Source organism: Pelodiscus sinensis, chromosome 1 (assembly GCF_049634645.1).
Source record: "Pelodiscus sinensis isolate JC-2024 chromosome 1, ASM4963464v1, whole genome shotgun sequence".
Taxonomy (NCBI): domain Eukaryota; kingdom Metazoa; phylum Chordata; order Testudines; family Trionychidae; genus Pelodiscus; species Pelodiscus sinensis.
In genome coordinates this window covers 37,168,695-37,192,197 of record NC_134711.1, presented here as the reverse complement: position 1 = coordinate 37,192,197, position 23,503 = coordinate 37,168,695, and the positions used below count along the sequence as shown (strand labels likewise).

At 42.5% G+C, this 23,503-nt stretch overlaps 1 protein-coding gene across 1 annotated transcript; it reads right to left on the bottom strand.

The window, feature by feature from the left end:
* Positions 1–607: 607 nt before the first annotated feature.
* SELENOO (selenoprotein O) lies at positions 608–22,343 on the bottom strand. The gene is made up of 9 exons (XM_006122624.4): positions 21,720–22,343; positions 15,900–16,103; positions 14,167–14,347; positions 9,223–9,353; positions 8,501–8,781; positions 8,152–8,302; positions 4,702–4,887; positions 2,822–2,978; positions 608–1,974 (listed from the first exon to the last, which is right to left on the bottom strand). Exons 1-9 carry the CDS (start codon positions 22,286–22,288, stop codon positions 1,780–1,782), a joined length of 2,055 nt encoding a protein of 684 aa, XP_006122686.3. The 5' UTR covers positions 22,289–22,343; the 3' UTR covers positions 608–1,779.
* Between the last annotated feature and the right edge of the window lie 1,160 nt (positions 22,344–23,503).

Genomic DNA, 23,503 nt, shown 5'->3' with positions numbered 1-23,503 from the left:
TGTCATATGGGTGGAAATTGGGTAAAATATTGCATTTTATTAAAATCAGCAGAACTGATTTAAATGGGGCCTGTGTATTCTGCAGTCTTGCCTTAATCTTTGTATTCATGCCTGTCAGTGTGAAAAGCTATTTGCATATATATATTTGCATGTATATGCAACCACACTTAAGTTGCAGACCTCAGCATGTGCAGTATCATCATGGCCCCCAGGGCTTCCAAAGTTGAGTAGCCCTGATTTAACGCACTATCCTGTCTTTTCCCAGTGGCCATTGCCAAGTACCCCACAAGGAATGAACACAGAATGGGTAATCATCAAGTAATCCATCCCTGGTCATCCATTTCCAACTTCTAACAGGTTATGGATACCATCCCTATCAATACTAACAGCCACTGAAGGACCTAGCCTCCATGAATTTAAGCATTTATTTTCTAAACCTGTTACAGTTTTCGCCTCACTACATCCCCTGGGGCAAAGAGTTCCACAGGTTGACTGTGCGTTGTGTGAAGAAATACTTCTTTTTGTTTGTTTTCTATGACCAATCAGTATCTATTTCTGACTCCTTACATATTATTTTAATTAATAAGGAACAGTTTCATGCTGCAGATATATAATTAATTTTTATAAATATATGGCATTCATAACTCTTCCTTTCATTTCAAACATACCATCAATATCCATCAAAATAAAGAACCAAAAGTACATGAAGTCAAGAGGGGAAACAGGAGCATCACTGGTATATGCTCAGACACTGCCAACCAAGATATTACCATATAAGAGTACTAGAATGGCAGGTTTCAGTCTAGCATTTCCAGAGATCGTGATGATGGATGGATGACTTAATTACACAAGAAGAAAGTATGAATACAAAAGTCCACTGAATAATGGTAAACAAGTACATATCTGACAGTTCAATGTAGAAGGGATTGCATCACCAGCATAAATTATAAAAGATGAACACTTACATTAAGTACTCTGTAGTTTACAGGGAACAAGCTAAATTGGCAAAGTGATGTTTTTCAAGTCAACTGAGTTACAAGTTGCCATCCAAGATTTTAATAAATATTTGTGCTTGTGCATCATACACAAACATGCTAAAGCTGAAAATATTTTTCTGCTAGGCGTTCCAAGTGCTAATAAGTATAATCCCCTTCAGTTCTGATTTCTATAGTGTATATTATAAAAAAAGTATACTCAACTCAGTTGCTTCCCAGCATCCCAGCCTGCAAAAATGCTATAAAAAATGACTTAATATGAAGGTTCACAAGAAATGAACTCTTCAGTTAAATTAATCATAGGCTCAGGTAAGCAATGATAAGCCTAGTCCTCCATTAAAGAGGATCAAATACCTCTGCAGAGTAAAAACATTAAACACGTGTTGTGAATAAGTACTATTAATTCATCATCAGTCAAAAATATATCAGATTTCTGATGTGTTATTTTTGTCTTCACATAAAAACAGCTACATTTGGATGTTCAAAAATCAGTGTGTGCCTACAGCTAAGACATCATTAATTACAATGTGGGGAGAAGTAAAGATTGTTCAGTTCCCCAAACGTTAATCTAATAATGTACACTGACTGTTGATTATTGTTGGTCTATTAAACCTATGAGCCACTAATGCTTCAAAATAAGCATTGCTGCTGAAGTGCGGTTGCGGATACATCCAAATGAACTGTTTCAATGACTTAACAGCACTTTGATTTTGCCTTGCTCGATTCTCCACCACAGGAGGAGGGTCAGTCTCTCCAGTTTACAGTGAAAAATAAAACAAGGCAGTTACGAAGATCACGTAACACAGAGTTCTGAAGCCCAGAGTGGAGGTTTACTGCTATATGGAAGTCTCCTGCTGGTTAATGGAGCACAAGTGGCAGCTGCTGCAACTGATTCCTCTTCTTCTTGATCCTCCTGTATCTCAGTGAGACCTTCCATCTCTTCAAATGGATTTTCCAAGCGTTTCAAAACCTCTCTTACCTAGGATTGAGATAAGAAACTTAAAAAGTAAAAACAAACTTTGATGGGTTCCAACGAATCTGAAAAACAGTATTTAAGGGATAACCAGCCTAGGAAGAGTCATAAATGCAAGGGCTACGTCTAGACTGGCATGATTTTCTGGAAATGCTTTTAACGGAAAAGTTTTCCATTAAAAGCATTTTCGGAACAGAGCGCCTAGATTGGCACGGACGCTTTTCCGCAAAAGCACTTTTTGCGGAAAAGCGTCCGTGCCAATCTAGACACGCTTTTCCGCAAAAAAGCCCCGATCGCCATTTTCGTGATCGGGGCTTTTTTGCCGAAAAGATGATAAAATAATCGCAGCTCTCCATTTTCAGTTTAGGTGATATCAGTGTATCTATCACATGTTATTTCATCTTGGCTGTGTCTATACTGGCCCTTTTGCGCAAAAGGACTTTTGCCCGAACGGGAGCAGCATAGTATTTCCGCAAGAACACTGACAATCTTACATGAGATCGTCAGTGCTTTTGCAGAAATTCAAGTTGCCAGTGTAGACAGCTGGCAAGTTTTTCCAGAAAAGTGGTTGATTTTCCTGAAAAACTGGCCAGTCTAGACATAGCCAAAATGAAACTGAAAATGGAGAGCTGTGATTATTTTATCATCTAGTGTAGTCTGCATGGATCTCAGTATGGGTAACAACAAATAAGTTCATATCCTTCAAAAGAATTTTCTGACCCTTCATATTATATTTTTTCCTCTTTTAATTTTGCCGCATGTTATGCTACATGTAATCTGTTTTGTAAAATTCCATAAGAGGATTTCCTGAAATATCACACATATATAGCAATGTTAAAAAGTAATATTGTACCTCCGTGAAGTCTCCATTTTCAGCTGCTTCAATGGCATTCTGAGCAATGTAATTTCTCAAGATATATTTTGGATTGTTTGAATTCATAATTTTCACACGTTCGGTATTCCAAACCTCAGCATCACTAACACTTTCTATCTCTTTTTGTAATCGGACTCTGAAAATAAGCAAGAAAAAACAAATTAAGATTTTTGTTTGGTTCAAGATTCGGTTTTTAAAACGTGGACCCATTTTCCTGAATTAGCAAGCGTCAATGGGAATTTCAAGATGAGAACATGGTCTATCATCCTCCCTATTGGTTTGAAAAGTTCAGCAATTCGCTAACTTTATCTACAAAAAACTCTATTTCCCACCTCAACTAAGAACCAGTTTCAGAGTCCATTAGATGCAGCAAGCTGAAATACAGCATGTGCCAAGCATACACATTTCCTATGAAGGCTTCACACTTTTGAAAATATCACGTCTTATTTGAAGCCTTAACAGATAAAACAAGCTGCACTGGTCATCATATGAATGTTCCTGCACTCTGAGAACAAACTCTCAAGCTTTTTTCTATGCACTTTTATTCTGTATTTAAGTTCCATGCATGGTTACAATGAGAGAGAAATGGAATACAGTCAAGAATCAGTTCTATGACTGGTATTTACTCCTGCTACAATTCTCAAATATAGTGAAGGGGGATAATTGCAGAGAGCCAGCAGTGACTGCCAACGCAAACTAAAGCAGTACTCCATCTGCCCTAATTTACACTGGTGGTGTAATACATTACAACACTATACCAATCCCACTAACTCTGGACCCCCCATCTACACAGGAGGATTTCTCTCTTGAGAATCTCCAGAGACTGTTGATTCTTCTATGAAGCACCAAGTAGCTTTAGTGATGAAGAGAATGTGGACCCCATTGATTTGTTTTACCTTATATCTTGCCCACATGCTCTTCTAATTTAAATATGATAAATCAGTAAGTACTATTTTCATTGGCTTTATCTATTATTGTGTGGATTTTTAACTCAGGACAAGAAATGTTAGATGTGCAAGCTACTCTTAACAGTTGTAAGTTAAGTTTTGGGAATATGTTGACAATGATCCAAACAAATGCAATCAAGTTTAGGTAGAATTAACGAAGTCAAATACCTGATTACATCCAAATGTCTGAATGTACAAGTACCAATGCACCAAAGCGGATTTAATACTAATTAACTTATGAAATTTCTAAGGAAAATATTGAGCATGTGGGTGTTTTATTCTAACTTTTGTAACATTCATATTCTGCTTCTTTTGGCATCACATATCTATTCTACGTTGGACGGCTTTTCAGACTGGGGTCATGCTGTCTTCTAGTTGTACAGAGCAATATAACTCTACAACAGAACCCCAAAGATCTGAAAACCAGTTATGGACCGACCAATCAACTGGACAGGATGTGGAACCATAACCAATCAGGCAGCAGCAGAGACAAAAAACCAACCCAATAAATACTGTACATGTACTGCTGATTAAAAGTAGGCTCACCTGGGCTGCCTGTCCCCACGCCCATCTATTTGCTATGTGGTTTCCTACCTACCCGCTTCCCCACCCAGAATGGCATGGCTCAACTGCGAGGATTGTCCTGGAGGTGCACGCCCTGCAGAAACAAGCAGGTTAGGCCCTGCAGCTGGCTGCTTTGAGCAGTGTGCAGAGTGCAGCAGGCAGGACACTGGCAGTCCAGATACAAAGCTTTGGCAGGCCTGATCCAGCCCATGGGCCATATTTTGCCTATCCCTGCTATAATGTCTTATTCAGAGTTACAGCTTCCATTCTTAAGATCTTCATGTAGCTGAGGTTCTTCTGTAGATATGACAGCACAAATATATTGCAGGCAATATTTAATAAGATCACCTGTACTTCTGCAGCCATTCTTTCCAGTGTCTTTTATTTCTACCCAGCAAGTCAGCTGCTGTTAATTGCTGCAGTTTAGAATACTGCTCTATGCGTTCTAATTCTTTATTTATATTTGCTTTTGTTCCAATTAATGCAAACAGTTGAGGATTAGACTGAGCCAGCATTAGCATCATGGAAAGTTGTCTGCAGGGAAGAGGAAAATTATATCAGACATTAAACTAACAGGCAAGGTCTGGCTTTCTATAGCCAGGCTAGCAAGTAAGTAAAGTAACCTTGTTTCTTTATCAACCAAGCTTAATACCCAGTATCCCCCAATAGAGACTATAATATATTATGCAAAAGTGCAGTAATTTCCCAATGGTTTTAAAATAACTTATTTATTAGAAGACAGAAGTTACTAAAACTAAGAGAGGGAGAAGGCAGGTGAACAAGTGATAAAACTGCTATACAGCTCACACTAACAGTAACAGCTCCAACAATATGCAGTTTTTAGAGACCTAATAAAAAACACATCAAAAGTGATTGGGCAACAAAATGGGAAATGAAATTTAATGCTGATAAATGTAAAATTGGAAAAAATAATCCCAATTCTACATACAATATGATGGGGACTAATTTAGCTACAACTACTCAAGAGAAAGATCTTGGAATCATTGTGGATCACTCTGAAAACATATCCTCAATGTGCAGCGGCAGTCAAAAAAGCAAATAGAATGTTAGGAATCATTTAAAAAGGGATAGAGAATAAGACAGAGAATATCTTATTGCCTTTATATAAAACCATGGTACGCCAACATCTTGAATACTGCGTACAGATGTGGTTACCTCATCTCAAAACAAGATATATTGGCATTGGAAAAGGTTCAGAAAAGAGCAACAAAAATGATTAGAGGTTTGGAACAGGTCCCATACAAAGAGAGATTAAAAAGACTTGGACTTTTTAGCTTAGAAAAGAGGAGACTAACGGGCAATCTGATAGCGGTCTAATAAAAATCGTGACTGGTGTGGAAAAAGAGAATAAAGAAAAGTTACTTATTCCCACAATATAAGAAACTAGGTGGTCACCAAATAAAATTAGTAGGCAGCAGGTTCAAAACAAACAAAAGGAAGTTCTTCTTCACTCAGCACACAGTCAACCTGTGGAACTCCTTGCCAGAGGATGTGCTGAAGACTAGGACTTTAACAGGATTCAAAAAAGAGCTATTAATGGAGGTTAGGTCCATAAATGGCTATTACCCAGGATCGGTAAAAATGGTGTCCCGAGCCTCTGTTTATCTGCAAATGGGTGATAGGAGAGAGATCATGTGAGGATTGGAGGAGGGATAACTCAGTGGTTTGAGCATTGGCCTGCTAAACCCAGGGTTGAGAGTTCAATCCTTGAAGGGGCCATTTAGGGATGGGGCAAATATGTCCGGGATGGTACATGGTCCTGCTGTGGGGGCAGGGGACTGGACTTGATGACCTCCCAAGGTCCCTTCCAGCTCTATGAGATAGTTATATCTCCATATATTATTACCTGTTGTGTTCCCTTCCTCTGGAGCATCTGGTATTGGCCACTATTGGCAGACAGTCTAGTAGGCAAGGTGGATGTTTGGTCTGACCCAGTATGGCTGGCCTTATGTTCTTATGCTAATAACTACTGCTAAGTTATTTTGGTGTGATTTTTAATAGGTTTCTAAAAGCTGTATACTGTTGGGTTGCATTTGTATGAGCTGTCCAACAGTTTTATCACTTGTTCTCCTGCCTTCTCCCTCTCTCAGTTTAAGTAAACATCTATTTGTTTTTCTAATACTGTACTTTGGTATGCTACATCAATGTAAGTCAATAATGGTCACCCTGGGTTAGAAAGTGGGTCACATGAGTGGCCCTCCATCTCAGTGTGCCACAAAACTACTTTAACAATACTGTCTCCCAGGATAGAGTAGTTTTGTTAACTGTGGTTAGGTAGCTAGAATTTGAAAGGTGTGCCAGTTGAACTGTAGCAGTGCTTTGACTGGAGGCGGAGAGAGCACATGGCTCTCTCAGTTAACGCTGAATAGTAATAGAGATATAGCCGTGTTAATCTAGTCTAGCTGAAACAAAAAACAGGACTATGTAGCACTTTAAAGACTAACAAGATGGTTTATTAGGTGATGAGCTTTCGTGGGCCAGCTCTTCACCTAATAAACCATCTTGTTAGTGTTTAAAGTGCTACATAGTCCTATTTTTTGTTACAGTCAATCCTGTGTGAAATCAGCTCACACCTCACTTCATGTGCCTCTGCTTTGTGTGTGTCACATTAGCAATACTGAGGAAAAAAAACATGCGGATGAAAACCAGTCTAATCTAGAAACCGTAAACAAAATGTCTCACGGGACACACACAAAATCCCAATGGGCTACAGGTTGCCTACCATCTATGTAAATTCTGAGTGTGCAGTCTAGGTAAAACCTCCAATTTTGATCTACATATGCCTAATACAGCCGTGACTGAAGTGCTGTTATATAACAGTTACTGTACTCAGTTTAGTACAGTACTGCATTAAAAAGTTTTGCTTTCATGCTACTGTGATTTATTCATTACTTCTCCTGCTCCACTATACAAAGTCTGTCTAGAGTATCCCAAAAGAACTGAGTTATGTATAATCAGCTGATATAATACTTATAAGATTTGTGTTTAGGCTCCAGATTTGATCTACCTTAAAATCATAATCTAGTAATATCTACTGGCTTCTTAAGTATTAATTTCCTCCTTTTTCAATTTACCACAACACTGGCTGGAACTCAGTTGCCCATCAGCTGCTCCAAGGTGATAAACAACCACCAGCATGTTGGTGTGACATAAAAAATATGTGAACATTTCTACCACTCCACAAAGAACTCAGAGACACTTTTTAGTCACACAAATGATTCTGAGAAAAGGGTAATGAGAAACTATTAATAGATCCTAGAAAAATATATAGAAGTGTATTCCTGAGGTAACCTGGGCACCTGAGCCAGGTTTAGACCTGCTCTGCATTGCTGAGTGGTGCAGAGAAGTTGGGAGTGTACCAGTGAACTTGTCCATAAAGATGGAAACTGGATGGTTCTGAGGATTTGTATCAGTTTGCAGATCATCTAATATATATTTTATTGTATTTAGCAGACAATGTAAGGGACTGAAAAATACCGTTTACCTCTTAACTTGTCAGCAGTCATAATTACAAAATCACCAACTCTGACACTTATTACTCGCTTACTCAGCAGAGAAGTCCAAGTGTGAAAAAAGACAACTAATCTCTCAGGGCATGGTTAAAATGTTCTAATAGGGCAACACAGGGAAAACTCGCACTGCAGTTGATTTTATATTTGAACTTTAAAGATCACTAAGCTCACTTAAACATTAAAAAGCATACAAAAATACCAGCTATAAATTGATAGTATGCCTGAAAACAAGGATCAAAATTGTCATTGTTTACTTTTGTTGTACCTTGGATCCATCTGAGGTCTGAAAGCAACTTTCAATTCTTCCATGGAAGAACACTGTGTGGCAATCTTTTCAAGGAAATCTTCCAACTTTAGAGGATCTGAATCTACCGAGAAAGAGCTCAGCAAACGGAAAGTATTTGTGAAATCTCCACCTGGACACAAGATTTTATTGTTTAGAGATAAGACAGTCTAACTTAACTTCAACTTAGAAGTTTGCATCGTAATTTGTTTCTACCAGATATATTCAACTTTCTGAAGCAAGATTAACTTAATTTTAATTAATAATTAAGTGGAACATAATTCTCTTAGCTATTTTTCTAACAAAAATATGTCCTGTTTTCATCACTAACCTGTGATATGCATAGTTTCTAGAAGTTCAGATACCAGTTTATCATCCTCTTCTAACTCCAAATGAATGAGACCTAGCTTCTTCCTCATCTTCTGCAAATAATGCCTCTCAAATTCTGCATTATACTCCTCTTTGAGAATGAGTTCACTGATCTCCAAGGGCAGTTCTGGGACTAAAACTTCGGCAAGCTTCCCTAGATTCCACTTGCAGATCTCTGGCTGTTTGTTATAAGCATAGCGCCCTGTTTTATCTGAACCATTGCAAATGTGATCAGGGTCATATCTACAGATGAGAAGAAATGGTTAGCAGTCTTCTGCTAGTTAATGAGCTTTTGTGTTAGATCTCTAGGAAACAAGAAAGTGCAAGAAGAAAAAATGCTTTTTGTTGTGATATGTTCCCAAAACTATTAATCTAAACATGTGCTTGCATTCTCCTTCCTTCAAGTAAAACCCCAAGTTCTTTCAAATAAAGAGAAGAGCAATGCTAGAAAATGAACACATTATACATATACAAATGTGACTGCTACAGAAGGTTAGAAATGATTATGCTAAAGAATACAAACAATTAGGGATAACTTAATTGGACTCGTCACAAGTAAGTGGATTTATTACACTTTATAATATAGGATGTTGAGAAAGAATGAAAGCAATCAGGAAAAGCACAAAGATTACGTTGCACAGCAAACACACATTTCTACATTTCAGGTAATTAAACTATACTGACCTGTCCATAAACCCAAAAGGGCCGTAGTCAATAGTAAGTCCTACTATGCTCATGTTATCTGTATTGAGCACTCCATGGCAAAATCCAACACACTGCCAGTCAGCAACCAACCTTGCTGTCCGCTTTGCTACCTAAAAAACAAAAGACTTCAACTCTAATTATGACTTAGACATTTCTATATGTTTCAAGGGTGATGTTAACCTAAACAGTGTGATTTTGCAAACCACTACTGCATTACACTGTAGGACTTGAAATTCAGGGAACAAAAGCCTATTTCAACTGAAGCATGGCATCCTGCTCAACTAACTTAGGGTATGTCTACACTACCCCGCTAGTTCGAACTAGCGGGGTAGTGTAGACATACCCATAGTTATCTCCCCAGAAGCAAACAGCAATTTATTCCAAGTTTTAGCAACAACATTCTAGCAGCAGCTCTCCCAAATAAAGGATCTGCGCCTACTGAAATATAAATAAAATTCCTACTGACTTCAATAGCAGCAAGATCTGACTCTCAGGATGTATAAACAAAAAATTCATTAAGCTAAAAAAATGCAAGATGAAACTAAAGACGGGGTGGGTGGGTAAAAAAAAACAAATCCTGCAGGCCAGATCCAGCACACAAACATCTGGATCTGGCCTGCCATGACATAGCAGGAGACTCAGGCAGCCCCACTGTCTGCCACAGCCCCCACATGTCACTCAAAGCAGCTGGCTCCTTTATCATAGAATCATAGGACTGGAAGGGACCTCAAGAGGTCATCGAGTCCAGTCCCCCGCCCTCAAGGCAGGACCAAGCTCCGTCTACACCATCCCTGACAGATGTCTATCTAACCTGCTCTTAAATATCTCCAGAGAGGGAGATTCCACCACCTCCCTTGGCAATTTATTCCAATATTTGACCACCCTGACAGTTAGGAATTTTTTCCTAATGTCCAATCTAAACCTCCCCTGCTGCACTTTAAGCCCATTACTCCTTGTCCTGTCCACAGAAACCAAGAGGAACAAATTTTCTCCTTCCCCCTTGTGACACCCTTTTAGATATTTGAAAACCGCTATCATGTCCCCCCTTAATCTTCTTTTTTCCAAACTAAACAAGCCCAGTTCATGAAGCCTGGCTTCATAGGTCATGTTCTCTATAAACCTTTAATCATTCTTGTCACTCTTCTCTGTACCCTTTCCAATTTCTCCACATCTTTCTTGAAATGTGGCGCCCAGAACTGGACACAGTACTCCAGCTGAGGCCTAACTTAGTGCAGAGTAGAGCGGCAGAATGACTTCACGAGTTTTGCTTACAACACACCTGTTGATACAACCTAGAATCATATTTGCTTTTTTTGCAACAGCATCACACTGTTGACTCATATTCAACTTGTGGTCCACTACGACCCCTAGATCCCTTTCCGCCATGCTCCTTCCTAGACAGTCGCTTCCCATCTTGTATGTATGGAACTGATTGTTCCTTCCTAAGTGGAGCACTTTGCATTTCTCTTTATTAAACCTCATCCTGTTTACCTCTGACCATTTCTCTAACTTGCTAAGGTCATTTTGAATTATGTCCCTATCCTCCAAAGAAGTTGCAACCCCACCCAGTTTGGTATCATCTGCAAACTTAATAAGCGTACTCTCTATCCCAATATCTACATCGTTGATGAAGATATTGAACAGTACGGGTCCCAAGTGGAGTGCCTCTTGGAGGGAGGGGTAGTGGGATCTCTGTGCACTGCTCCCACACCCCAGCACAATTCTTGCAGGTCCTATTGGCCAGAAACCAGATAATTGGAGCTGCAGCAGCAGTGCTTCCAGGCAAGCGCAGCATGCAGATCCTCTGTCCCCCTCCCTACAAGTCTGTTCTATGAAAACTAAGTTACTTTAACTTTTAAAATAAATATAATTTGTAATTATATTACTGAACTACTATTACAAAAATCACAACATGAATTATGATTTTCAAACTCTCAAAGCCAGGTCAAATCAAAACCTACTTGCACCAGAATACTAACTTCTCTTCTGATACAGCCATCAGCTTGTCAAATTTCAAACTTCCTATCCTTCCTTCTAGAGCAGTTTAAGGTATCAAAAGTAATTTTATAACAGAATAGCCATTTTACACTAACCTCATTCTCAAAAACCGTAGAACTGTCTTTGCTTAAACTTTCATTAAAATCAACCAACCGGGGCAGAGATGAAATCTAAAGAATTTCAGCCTGAGGGAACAAGGTTCCAAAAAGTTACAAGTAGGGATGTCAGCAACTAGTTGACTACCCAATAAGCAAATGCTTATTTGACTAATCACTCCCCCCACCTTGCTGCCTCCGTCACCATCTCCACAGGGAGCAGGGGAGGCAGGGCAGTGGGGAAACAGCGCAAGCGGGGATTGAAACAATCCCCACGTGTGGCTCTTGCACATTTCAAAGGAAGAGGCAGAGGGGAACTAGTGCCAGTGGGGACTGCTTTGCTCCCCTCTCCCCCTTTGAAATATACAGGAGCCGCACCTGGCTCTTGTACATTTCAAAGGGAGAGGTACAGTCGGATAGCAAGTGCCCCCCTTATTGACTAGTTGAGTTGTCAATGGAAATTCCATCAACTACTCGATTAGCTGATTAATCAAAATTTAACTAGTTAGGAGAAACAAAGAAGGGTTTAGAATGCCAAAATTTTGGAAACCTTAACTTTCTACATTCCCTTCTCCACTATTTGTCAGGTCCCTTGTTACATGCATGCATTACAGGGCTTTCAAGCAAAATACTTTATATTGTTTCCATGGTGCTCAGGACAGTGAAAAGCCATATGCCACAAGATACTCCAAGCTGCTAAATGTGCATAGAACTGATTAGGAATACGCTATAAACAAGTACAACTGGCCACATATTGCACTATGGCTTCATGCCAAAGAGATGAGATAGAACCATGGAGTAAAGTAAAGCACAGAGATACAGATTATTAAAAACAAAAGCCCCCATAATGATAAAGAAAAGTAAACTGAACTGTCTTTTGACAAGAATCAATGATTAACTCCAGTAGTGTTTTTTTAATTGTGAGGGACCATGGCAGAATACAGTGCTGTTTGTAGCATTTACAAACATCCTAAAATAAAATTATTTTGTTGCTCACAGTAGTCAGGAAATATAAGGATTTAATTTTCACAACAACTTTAGCTCAGCTACATCACATTTCTGTTAAGGTATACCAATGCTATATATGTTTTAACAGCTGAAGTAATGATTACTGAGGAAACCATAACTGAAAGCATTTAAATTATGAACTTTGAATTTACAGTCTTCCATGGCAGAGGTTCTCAATCTTTTTTATTCTGTGGACCAGCACACTCAAACTTTTGGTGGACCATCACTGAAACATTCTTTATGGCAATTAATTTTAAGCAGTCGTGTGTGTATTTTTAAAGGTATCTAGCCTACAGTATATAAGGCAAATCAAAGAAAGGGGAACATGATGGTTAACAAGAATTTGAAAAACTCACACACACACACACACACACACACACACACACTTTAAACCAATAAAATAGTTACTAACACTTTTTATTAAAGAGTATTCTCCTATCCAAACCTTTTGCCTCAATTGCACCAGAATTAAAGAGGAGGTACTTAACAGGTGTGACAATGCTGACACATTCTGCACATTCATATTTTCCAGCTTTGATGTTAAGGTCAAGAAACATTGCAAACATTTTTGCCACAAAAAATGATTGAGCAACTCTGCAAAGAAGGTGGGATGAAAGGAAAAGCCCCCTCTGCCGGGAGCCAACCACAGTTTTAGCTTCGAGATTGTTTTAAAAAAGGAAAGCAAAACTTTAAGCCAAATGTTTTTTTTAACGGCAATGGAGCTGGAGCCTGCAAGTCCAAGGAGAGAGGCAAAGGGCAGGAGAAGCGGGGCTGCGGCTACAAGGAAGAAGAGAAAAAGACAAGAAAGGGGGGGGCCAAGCTGGAGAGAGGCTGGGCTGAAAGTGGCAGAGCCCTGACTCCCACCTTGTCCCCTCATCCCACCCCAGTCGCCTGGATAGTGGTGGCCCCTGCTCTGCTCCGGCCACCCCGCGAGGGGATCTAAGCCAGATGGCAAGGCTGCCCTGCTCTGCGACATGGCCTGCCACCCCTGGAGCATGCCTGCTCACGAAGCAGCCACCCGCCATGCAGCTGGTGCGGCTGCTGCGGAGCAGGAACCAGGGCCCATAAAGCTGCCCCAGCAGGGACAGCCTCACCATGGCCCGGCTCCAGATGTGGCCTATGGGGCAGCCCGAGGCTGTGTGCCTGCTGCGGAGCAGAAACCAGGGCCAGTGAAGCTGCGCCAGCAGGAAGAGCCTCACTGCAGCCCAGTTTCAGCCGCAGCACAGCTGGCTGCCTGCAGCACCACTCGCTGAGGGTGGGAGAAGAATTTTCTGTGTGCACGCAGGCGTGCACCTTAAAAGAAATGGAGCTCCCCAGCAGGCAGAGCTTATTAGCAGCTGGGGGCATGGCCTGGCAGTGTGCTGCAGCCCAGCAGGCAGGTGTTCGCAATCCGCCACAAGCCCATGGATCGACAGTTGGGAACTGCTGTTCCACAGTCAACATCCACTTTTTCCCTTTCATATTACAAAATGAAAAGAGACTTTTAAATATTTTAAATCATTACATCATCATCAGCCAATTAGTGTCCAAAACTCCTAACATTCTGATGCATTCCATGTATTATGAGTAGTCTTGTACAACTCTTCGAAAGCCACAGGACACTTGATTTGCTGGTGAGGTGGTTAATTTCTGTCTTGCGCGCATTTCAATATGCAGTTTCATCGGGAGAGTTCCCTCCAAAAACAAGAAACAGTTTAACCAAAAAGCCGCAAAGGAAAAATATTCATAAAAAGTTAATTCATCCCATATTCCTCACAAGATAAAGTTTTTATATTTTACTTCTAACAAGTACGCTGAAAGGAAAGAATTATCAGCCACATACCTCTCTGAAGAAAGCAGCATTCCTCTGAACGCTGTTGTCAGAGTAAGCCTGCTGGATTTCTGGATAGAAAGTGCTGATCACATAATTAAGCATTTGTATTCGAATATCATTTCGGTTAACACTGGGACCTTTGCGTCCTGTGTATTCATCTGTAGGTTTAAAAATCTCAAAGGATCCAAATCTATTTAAAAATAATTAAGACACTTATATTACAACAAAAACAAACTACATTTAGAAATGTTATCTTATTACAATCTCCTTAATTTAGGCCTCAGTCCTGCAATTGACAGAGAGAATCAAAGCTCCAATGAAGCTCCACAGAGCAAAAGTGTGCATCCATGTACTGCCATCAGACAAATTCGGGCCCTAATGAACATTGCTGCTCACTTTTTCACTAGCTAAGGGGAGATGCTCAACCCTCCTCCCCGATCCCACCCGCACATCACTTCCCCCATTGGTCTCAACCTCCTCCTCCCACAACCCTCTCCCTCTCTCTTCCTTCCCTTCCCTCCCCCCCCAGACAGCAGGCACTGGGGTGAGGGAGGCAGATTGGGAGCATGGCTGCATGTAGATGCTGAATATCAGCTGATCTTTCCTGTGGGTCCACCAGGTATGGAGCACCCACAGGGGCAGTAAGCACTTATCCTAGCAAGTATTGACAACTAATTTTTAAAAGCATCTTTAAAATATTCAGTGAAGACAATGATTCTATGATGAACGTATTTTATGTATACTGCTTATACAACAAATGAAAGACATCTTGCAAAAAAGTTATTGTTGCTATACAAGACATTTCATAAGCTTTATGTATTTCCTATTCCTCAGCCTTTCGTTAGAAACGTAATTTTGCAAAGTACCAAAGATCTTCCATAGATTCATGTGGTTTCAAATGGGGCCTACATTGCATCTCTAATACAGTCATATACATCAAGATCTAGATTCTGACAATTTTATTTCTTATCCCAAAACTCTTCTCTAATTGGTTTTTAAAAGTCTTCACCCACATAATAGCCACCCAGCATTAGGAGTGTCAGAAGGAAGGGTTTCATTTGCTAAGTGAAATGATTTTTTTTAAATGTATGAAGTTTAAAAAATTCCACTTGGCATAACACACACTCAATCTTTTTTTGCCTAACATTTGGTTGTTTCATTTACTAATGAATGTTTATCTGGCAGTGTGCAAATATGCTAGTGCATCCCATCGACACAGAATTCCACTAGTCTAGCACAGAACAGCTAAAATCTTACAATGAGAATCATAGATGGTTTTGTTAGAAACACAATGGCTGCGTCTAGACTGGTAAGTTTTTCCGCAAAAGCACAGGCTTTTGCGCAAAAACTTGCCAGCTGTCTACACTGGCCACTTGATTTTGCACAAAAGCACTGACGTTCTACTGTCCGAAATCAGCCTTCTTGCGCAAATGCTTTGACGTTCCCTTTCAGGCAAAAGCCCTTTTTCGGAAATGTTTTTGTGCAAGAGGGTCAGTGTAAACAGCTAAAAACTGTTTTGCGCAAAAAAGCCCCAATGGCGAAAATGGCGATCGGGGCTTTCTTGCGCAAAACTAGTCTGTGCCAATCTAGATGCTCTTTTCCACAAATGCTTTTAACGGAAAAACTTTTCCGTTAAAAGCATTTGTGGAAAATCATGCCAGTCTAGACATAGCAATGTGTTTCAAAACAGAATGCTGTAGTTTTTTTAACATGAGAAAAATTGAAAACAGGCTTCTTTTTACCTTATAAAAGTGGAAGCTATTCTCAAGACAATTGTGCATCTTTCATTTTTTGGATTTCCATCATAGAATACATCCCGTACAACTTTTGAATCAGATGTTACACATGTTCCAGCCCTTGTTGTAGGTATTCCTAGATGAAACATGGCTTCACTACACAGGAATTCTCTTATACTTGACCGCAAGACCTTCCGACCATCAGCTTGTCTGTAATAAAAAATATGAATACTACTTAGCTGTCATGTAACACTTATTTCTACACCACAAAACACTTTACAAAAGCAGGGTATCAGAATTCCCATTTCCTAGGTGGAGAAATGAAGGCCCAAAAGTCAAGTGGCTTGCTGAAAGATGCAAGAGAAGCCAGCAACTCCTCCTACTCTCAATTTACAATGCATAATGGTCTCTCCTTAATAGCAAGGTGTATTTTGGAGATTATATTAACACCAATAGTAGAAATAAAATTAATGTACAGTTTCCCTCCCAATCATCTATTTTGTTGGTTTTACAGGTTCTTAAGTTTTTGTCCAATGTTATTGTATGTTATTCTAATGTAACGACTTTTTAAACGAGTAGATATTCTTAGGTAGTACTAATGTCTATTACAAAAGTTGACTGTCTCTCTAAAGAACTAATTACAACTTTAACATTAGCTGGAAAAGTAATTTTCCCCTTAAAAATGGTTATTAAGCATTTACAGGATTTCCTTATCTCACACCATGGATAAACAATCTCATTTAAAGATTAGCTATCACTGAACACAAATTACAGGTTGTACATCTAAAACCTGGGATTCTCTGGTCTGGCAACATCTGTGGTTTGGAATGATCTTGGATGGTCCAGGATCAGAGAGTATCAGCATGTTGCACAGGAGATGGGGGACTGGGAACCAGTGCACTGCTCAGCTGGACTGTGGGGGAAGGGGGCGGGAGCTGGCACCTGGCTCATCCAGGCTGCGGGGGGTGGATCAGGGAGCTGGCGCACAACTCAGCTGGGCTGTGGGGGGGGGGGGGGGATGCCAGGAAGCCCAGTGGGGAGGAAAGGGGGCTGGCAGCAAAGGGCCTGAAATGACCTCCCCTGATCTGGAAAAATCCCTCATCTGGGACCAATCAGGTCTTGAGGGTGCCAGATCAGGGAGGTCCAACCTGTACTTGAAAAGAAAAAATACACCTTAAACAATAATGGTCCTGTAGCACCTTAGAAACTAACCAAAATATATAAATAGTACCATGAGCTTTTGTGGCAAACCCACTTCTTCAGATAACAATTTGCAAACTGGCCCATGGCCCAGATAACTACAGTTTCTGAAGCTAATAGAAAAGCATGTAAATCACGGGTGGGCAAACTTTTTGACCTGAGAGCTGCATCTCCATATGGAAATTGTATGGCAGGCCATGAATATTCACAAAATTGGGATTTGGGATGCAGGAAGGAGAGTTCCAGCTGGAGTATGAACTCTGGATTGGGGCCAGAAAACAGTTCAAAGTGAAGGAGGGTGGAGTGTGTGTTGGTGCAGGGGTGAGTGTGTGTCAGGAAGACTAAGGCTCTGGCTGGGGGTGAAGGCTCTGTGGTGGGCCTGCAGATGAGGTGTTTAGGATGCATCAGGGGCTATGTCTAGACTGGCATGATTTTCCGGAAATGCTTTTAATAGAAAAGTTTTCCGTTAAAAGCATTTTCGGAAAAGCACGTCTAGATTGGCAGGACGCTTTTCTGCAAAAGCACTTTTTGTGGAAAAGCTTCTGTGGCCAATTTAGACACGCTTTTCCGCAAAAAAGCCCCGATCGCCATTTTTGCGATCGGGGCTTTTTTGCTGAAAACAACTCTCTGCTGTCTACACTGGCCCTTTAGCGCAAAAGTTTTTTGGAAAAAGACTTTTGCCCGAACGGGAGCAGCATAGTATTTCCGCAAAAGCACTGACAATCTTACGTGAGATCGTCAGTGCTTTTGCGGAAATTCAAGCGGCCAGTGTAGACAGCTGGCAAGTTTTTCTGCAAAAGCAGATGATTTTGCGGAAAAACTTGCCAGTCTAGACACAGCCAGGGTGTTCTGGGCTGGGATTAAAGGGCAGGAGGGGGAGCAGGGGTGTGGCAGGAGACTGGGGTGCAGGAGAGCTCTAGAATACAGGTTCCAGGTAGTGCTTACATCAAGCAGCTCCTGAAAGCAAAGCAGTAGCATATTCTCCACCCAGTTCCTGTGGGGAGATACTGCTAGGTGACTCTGCGCACTGCTCTGTCCGCAGACAATAGGTCCACTGCCCCCAGTTTCTGTTCAGTGGAAGTAGCAAAGCTGTCACTTGGGGTAAGAGCTGCGTGCCAAGCCCCCTGATTACCCCTGCTTCCAGGAGCTGCAAAGAGCCATAGCGCACACGGAGCAGGACAAGCCTCTCACCCTTCTTGCTGGCTGGAGTGCAAGAGTGGCATAAGCTCCCAACCCCACTCTGTGATAGGAACACAAGGGCTGGAGTAAAAGAGCTGATGGACCAGATGTGGCTCACGGGCTGCAGTTTGCCCAACTCTGACCTAAACTGTGATTCCTTCTGCTAGCTGTAGCTTACTCTAGGGTTTCAAATTTCATAGTTTGGGTTTTTTGGAACCAGCTGAACTTAAATACACCCTTTATTCTGCATGAAGTCTCATGTCTTTCATGAAGTGGTTCTCAACTAATAGTTTGAAAGCTACTTGTGGCCCAATCAACAAATAGCTGCATCAGCCTATGTAACATCCTCAGGATCATACGTGCACTATAGATATTGTTTAGACACGGCCCACACAGGGATATTCAATTTCATTTAATGAACTCATCAACTAGTCAATTAGCCAATAAGCCTGGGAGCTACAGTGGAGTTTCTCCCAGACCCAGGAGCTAACCCCACTGCAGTTCTGCCTTTTAAATGTGTTAAGAGACTACTGGCTTTTAAATACATTTAAAAGGCTGCTGCACAGCTGAGAGGACCCAGCACAAACTGGGACAGCTGATTCCCAGCTCGCACCAGGTCCCCCCACTGCACTTCTGATTTTTAAATGTATTAAGAACTGCTGGCTCTTAAGTTTAAAAAGCAGAGGCATAGCATTTGGGACTGGGTGTGAGCTGGCAATCAACTAATTACTGGCTCACGCCCAGTCTTGTCTACCCCCTGCCCTGCGCAGAGATGGTGCTGGAAGGAATTGGCTTTTAAGCTGGCTCCCCCCAGAACCGGCTTCTGTTCCCCCCTTGCTGCCTCCGACAGAGGCTGGGGTGGGGGACGGGAGAATTGTGTAGTCAAGAGACTAGTCGATTATCCAATAAGCTTTTGCTTAGCGGATAGTAAACTAGCTACTTACATCACTAGGCCCACATAACACAGAGTTGCATATGTGGCCCATGACTGTAAATTGAAAATCACTGTTTTAATGTATTAATTTAAATGTAGTCAATTTTCGGACGAGCACCAAAATTAAAGGAATAGAAAACAGAAACAAGACTTAACTGCACATTGTCTGGAAAGTACAGAACAATAGGAGCTAAAAATCAGTGTCTTAATCTGTGCAAAGTATTTCACTCTCGCACTTTGGCTATGTCTAGACTGGCATGATTTTCCACAAATGCTTTTAATGGAAAAGTTTTTCCGTTAAAAGCATTTGTGGAAAAGAGCGTCTAGATTGGCACAGACACTTTTGCGCAAAAACACTTTTTGCAGAAAAGCATCCATGCCAATCTAGACACAGTTTTGTGCAAGAAAGCCCCGATTGCCATTTTCACCATGAGGGCTTTGTTGCGCAAAACGGTTCTCAGCTGTCTACACTGGCTCTCTTACGCAAAAGCATTTGCGCAAGAGGGCTTTTTCCCGAATAGGAGAGTCATTGTATATGCGGAAGAACACTGACAATCTTACATTAGATCGTCAGTGTTCTTGCGCAAATTCAAAGTGGCCAGTCTAGACGCAGCCCTTGTGATTTGTTTTACCTATTGCTTTCTCCCTATTTCTACAACTAGGGAGGCTTCACACTAACACAAACAACATGCTAACTAGCAGTTAGCTCCCAGTATTTTAAAAACCATGTAAAGATTCAAATTGAGCAGAGGTGCATAATACAAATTAAAAAAATTGGTGTGTTATATCTAGCACTTCCACCACTGTTATCAATGCCCCAGCAATAACAAAAATGGAAAGTTTGAGGGAGAATGACTACAGAGGAAAGAAGGAAAGAAACAAATGCAAAGTGCAAGACCAGTAATTAGCTTTATCCTTCACACTAAAATATCTTCATTTTCATCACACCTCCTTTGTGTGTACTACTCAACATTATCTTTTCATTTAACCAAAAATTATGATTGCTTTGGGGGATGATGATAAATCAGGTTTAAGTGGTGTACCACATGAATGTGGCCCACAACATGAAATAGACTGATAATCAGGACAATGTAATCAGATCATTATTCATGGCTCATTAAGATGCATAATTTGAGGGGCAAAGAAACAATCATTTAATTAAGTTTCCGTTTCTAAACTATTACTTAGTGAGTTTGTGAATGTACAGAAATATTCATCTTTACTGAGCTAGTGTTACACTAGGTTTAATAAAGGGTATATTGCTCTCATTCTTTCATAGGTTCACTTGACAGAAGACTGCTAAATAAGTGTGTAAAACATAGGACATGAAACAGTAGGGCTATGTCTACACTGGCATGATCTTGTGCAAGAACTCTTTTGCGGAAGAGTTCTTGTGCAAAAACTCTTCCAGAAGAGAGCATCTACACTGGCATGTGCCTTTGCACAAGAGATGTGCTTCTGCGCAAGAGCATTAGCGCCAGTGTAGATGCTCTCTTGCACAAGAAAGCTCCGATGGCCATTTTAGCCATCGGGCTTTCTTGCACAAGAAATTCATGTTGCCTGTCTACACTGGCCTCTTGGGCAAGAACAGTTGCACAAGAGGACTTAATCCTAAGCAGGAGCATCATAGTTCTTGCGCAAGAAGCACTGATTTCACACATTAGAACATCAGTGTTCCCGCATAAGAACGCCCCGCCAGTGTAGACAGGCAGCATGTCATCATGCCAATGTAGACACCTTCTAAGACTATGGAACAATAGAGTGTACACAGCTTAATAATTTGGTGTGGAAAAATCACACATTGACTGGTTCAATTGGCACTGGCCTATATGACAGGCCTGTCAAACATTGAAAACTATTTATGAAGGGAATTATATGCGTGTAAGCATCACACACACAGATTTGGTATATGGGATGTTTTACTGTCTGAGAAGAGTGAATAATTGGTTTAGAAAGGTACCATGCTGGTCACGGATTCTTTTTTTTTATTTATTCCCTGGACTTTAAAATAAGTACAAGCCATCTAGTTGTTGGCCCGTTCCTTTCATAAAGGCCTGGAAAACACGAACATTTCCGGGGACTCTCGCCAGTACAGCTCTCCTCGGCAGAGCGCTCCAATTAGACAGGACCGGGGGGTACTAGGAGACATGTTTAACGGGCCCCGTTTTTGGCCTCCTCCCATTAGCAGAATGGACCAAACTCCGACCATTTAATCTCCCGCTACAGGCACCGCCGTATACCCCGCGGCGCAGCCAGCCAAAGGCCGGGACACTAGTGCGTACAAACACCTGGCGGGATGCGCTGCTCAGGTGACTCGCAGCGGCTTAAAGCCACTACGCCGAGCTCCCAGCTGCAGGGCAGCCCCGGCCGCATCTCACAGGCGGCACCTGCAGCGCCCGGGCCAGGCGGGAGAAGGCCCCACAAACTTTAGGGCCGGCGGCTGGTCCCGCAAAGCAACCCGCAGACGGGGCGGCGCCCCGGCCCAGGACTCCCCCCTCGTCCCACGCCGTTACCGGGAGAAGGGGGTGAGCCCGGCCCCCTTGAGCTGGATCTCCCAGCGCTCGCCCCGCGGGCTCAGCACCTCGCCCAGGTACACGGCCGCGCCATCGCCCAGCTGCCCGGCGAAGCTGCCGAACTGGTGCCCGCAGTAGCAGTGCGCGGCGGGCTCCGCGCCGGGTAGCAGCCGGTTCCCGCTGAAGTAGAGCGCGGCCTCGGCCTCCAGCTCCTCCAGCGCCCCGGCCGCCTCCAGGCCCAGCAGCGCCAGGGCGGGCAGGGACATGGCCACCAGCCGCGGGCTCTGCACCGGGCTGGGCCGCACCCGCGAGAAACAGGCGCCGGACACCTGCCGCGGCACGTTCTCCTCGGACGGGTCCAGCGGCAACGAGCGCAGCGCCCGGTTGTCGAAGCGCAGCGCCCCGAGCCAGCCCGGGGCCGCGCCAGGGCTCTGCGGCCGGGCAGCGGGGGCCGGGCAGGGCGGAGACGGCTGCATGGCGGCACCGCTGCGGCAGCCGGGAGGGCGCAGGCCGCGCGGGCCCGGAGCGGGCAGGAAGAAGCAGCGCCCGCTCCGCAGCAGCGCTGCCATTCGCCCCCCGGGCGCGGCGCAGCGACCACCCGCCCGCCGGGAAACTATTTTGAGGCCACGCCCACCGCCTGCACATAGGGCGAGCTGCTTTTACGGGCCCCGCTCCAGCCTATCAACCGCCAGGGCCGCGCCCACCAACTGCCCTATCAGAGAGAGTTGCCGCCAAGGCCACGCCCACCGCCTGTGGAGGCGCGGGGCTCTTAAGACCCACCCCCTCCGCCAACCCATCTCCTGGTCCGCAACCAACCCTTTCCCCCAGTCATAGGGTGAGCACCTACAGCGGCCCCGCCCCTCCGTGATGCTCTGACTCAGCTGGTTCCTACGCGCTTTGGAACCGCGCGCAAGCTCAAGCAGAACCAACCTGACACGCCCACCCTGGCAGAACGTCTACACGGCACTTGTGTAACCCCGGGCAGGCAGCCACAGCACGGAGAGCCAGCGCCCGCCCTACAAGAGCGTTAGGAAGGGAGCAGTCGCGCACGAGTCTAGGGCCTTGCTTTCCCTCTCTCCCAGTTTCCATTACTAAAGAATCTCTTAGTGCACTACTTGTGAACAAAATGTTTTGTGGGAATAGACCTTACCTTGCCCTTCTCATGCAGCTGTAGTGTATACAACAACTGAGCTAGCTAGGACTCGGTTACAAAATTATCTTTTCGTAGACACAGCAATGAGTCACCTTTTGATTTTTATTTTGGAGATGGCAAGATGCCTCATTGCAAACAATGTCAGTCTTTACCCAGTACTTTCAAGAATATATGTATAAATTGGCTTCAATCAAATTGATGGCCAAGAAGATGATTTGTAGTTGAGCAGAGTTTATGTTCATGTAAGTATTTGTCCAACACAGCCATTTAAAAATCCGTAGTTCAAACTGATATGAAGCAAGGTCTGTAAAATTCAAACTAATGTGCTCATTTATAATTTTGGAGGGATTAATCTCTCTTCTGTCATAGCAAGTTCTCAGGGACAGGGTTGGAGAGGTCTTTGCCAGGTTTTCCAGCAAGCTACATAAAAAAACACACTAACAGTTATTGCCAATTAAAATTTCATACATACAAGACTTGGTTTTCTTTTGATCAATATGAGATATAAATATTGTATTTACATTTCATTGTATTCCAAGTGATTTATTTTAAAATTATATGGTAAAAATGAGAGTCAGCAATTTTTCAGAAACAAAGGACAGGACTACGCAGCACTTTAAAGAATAACAAG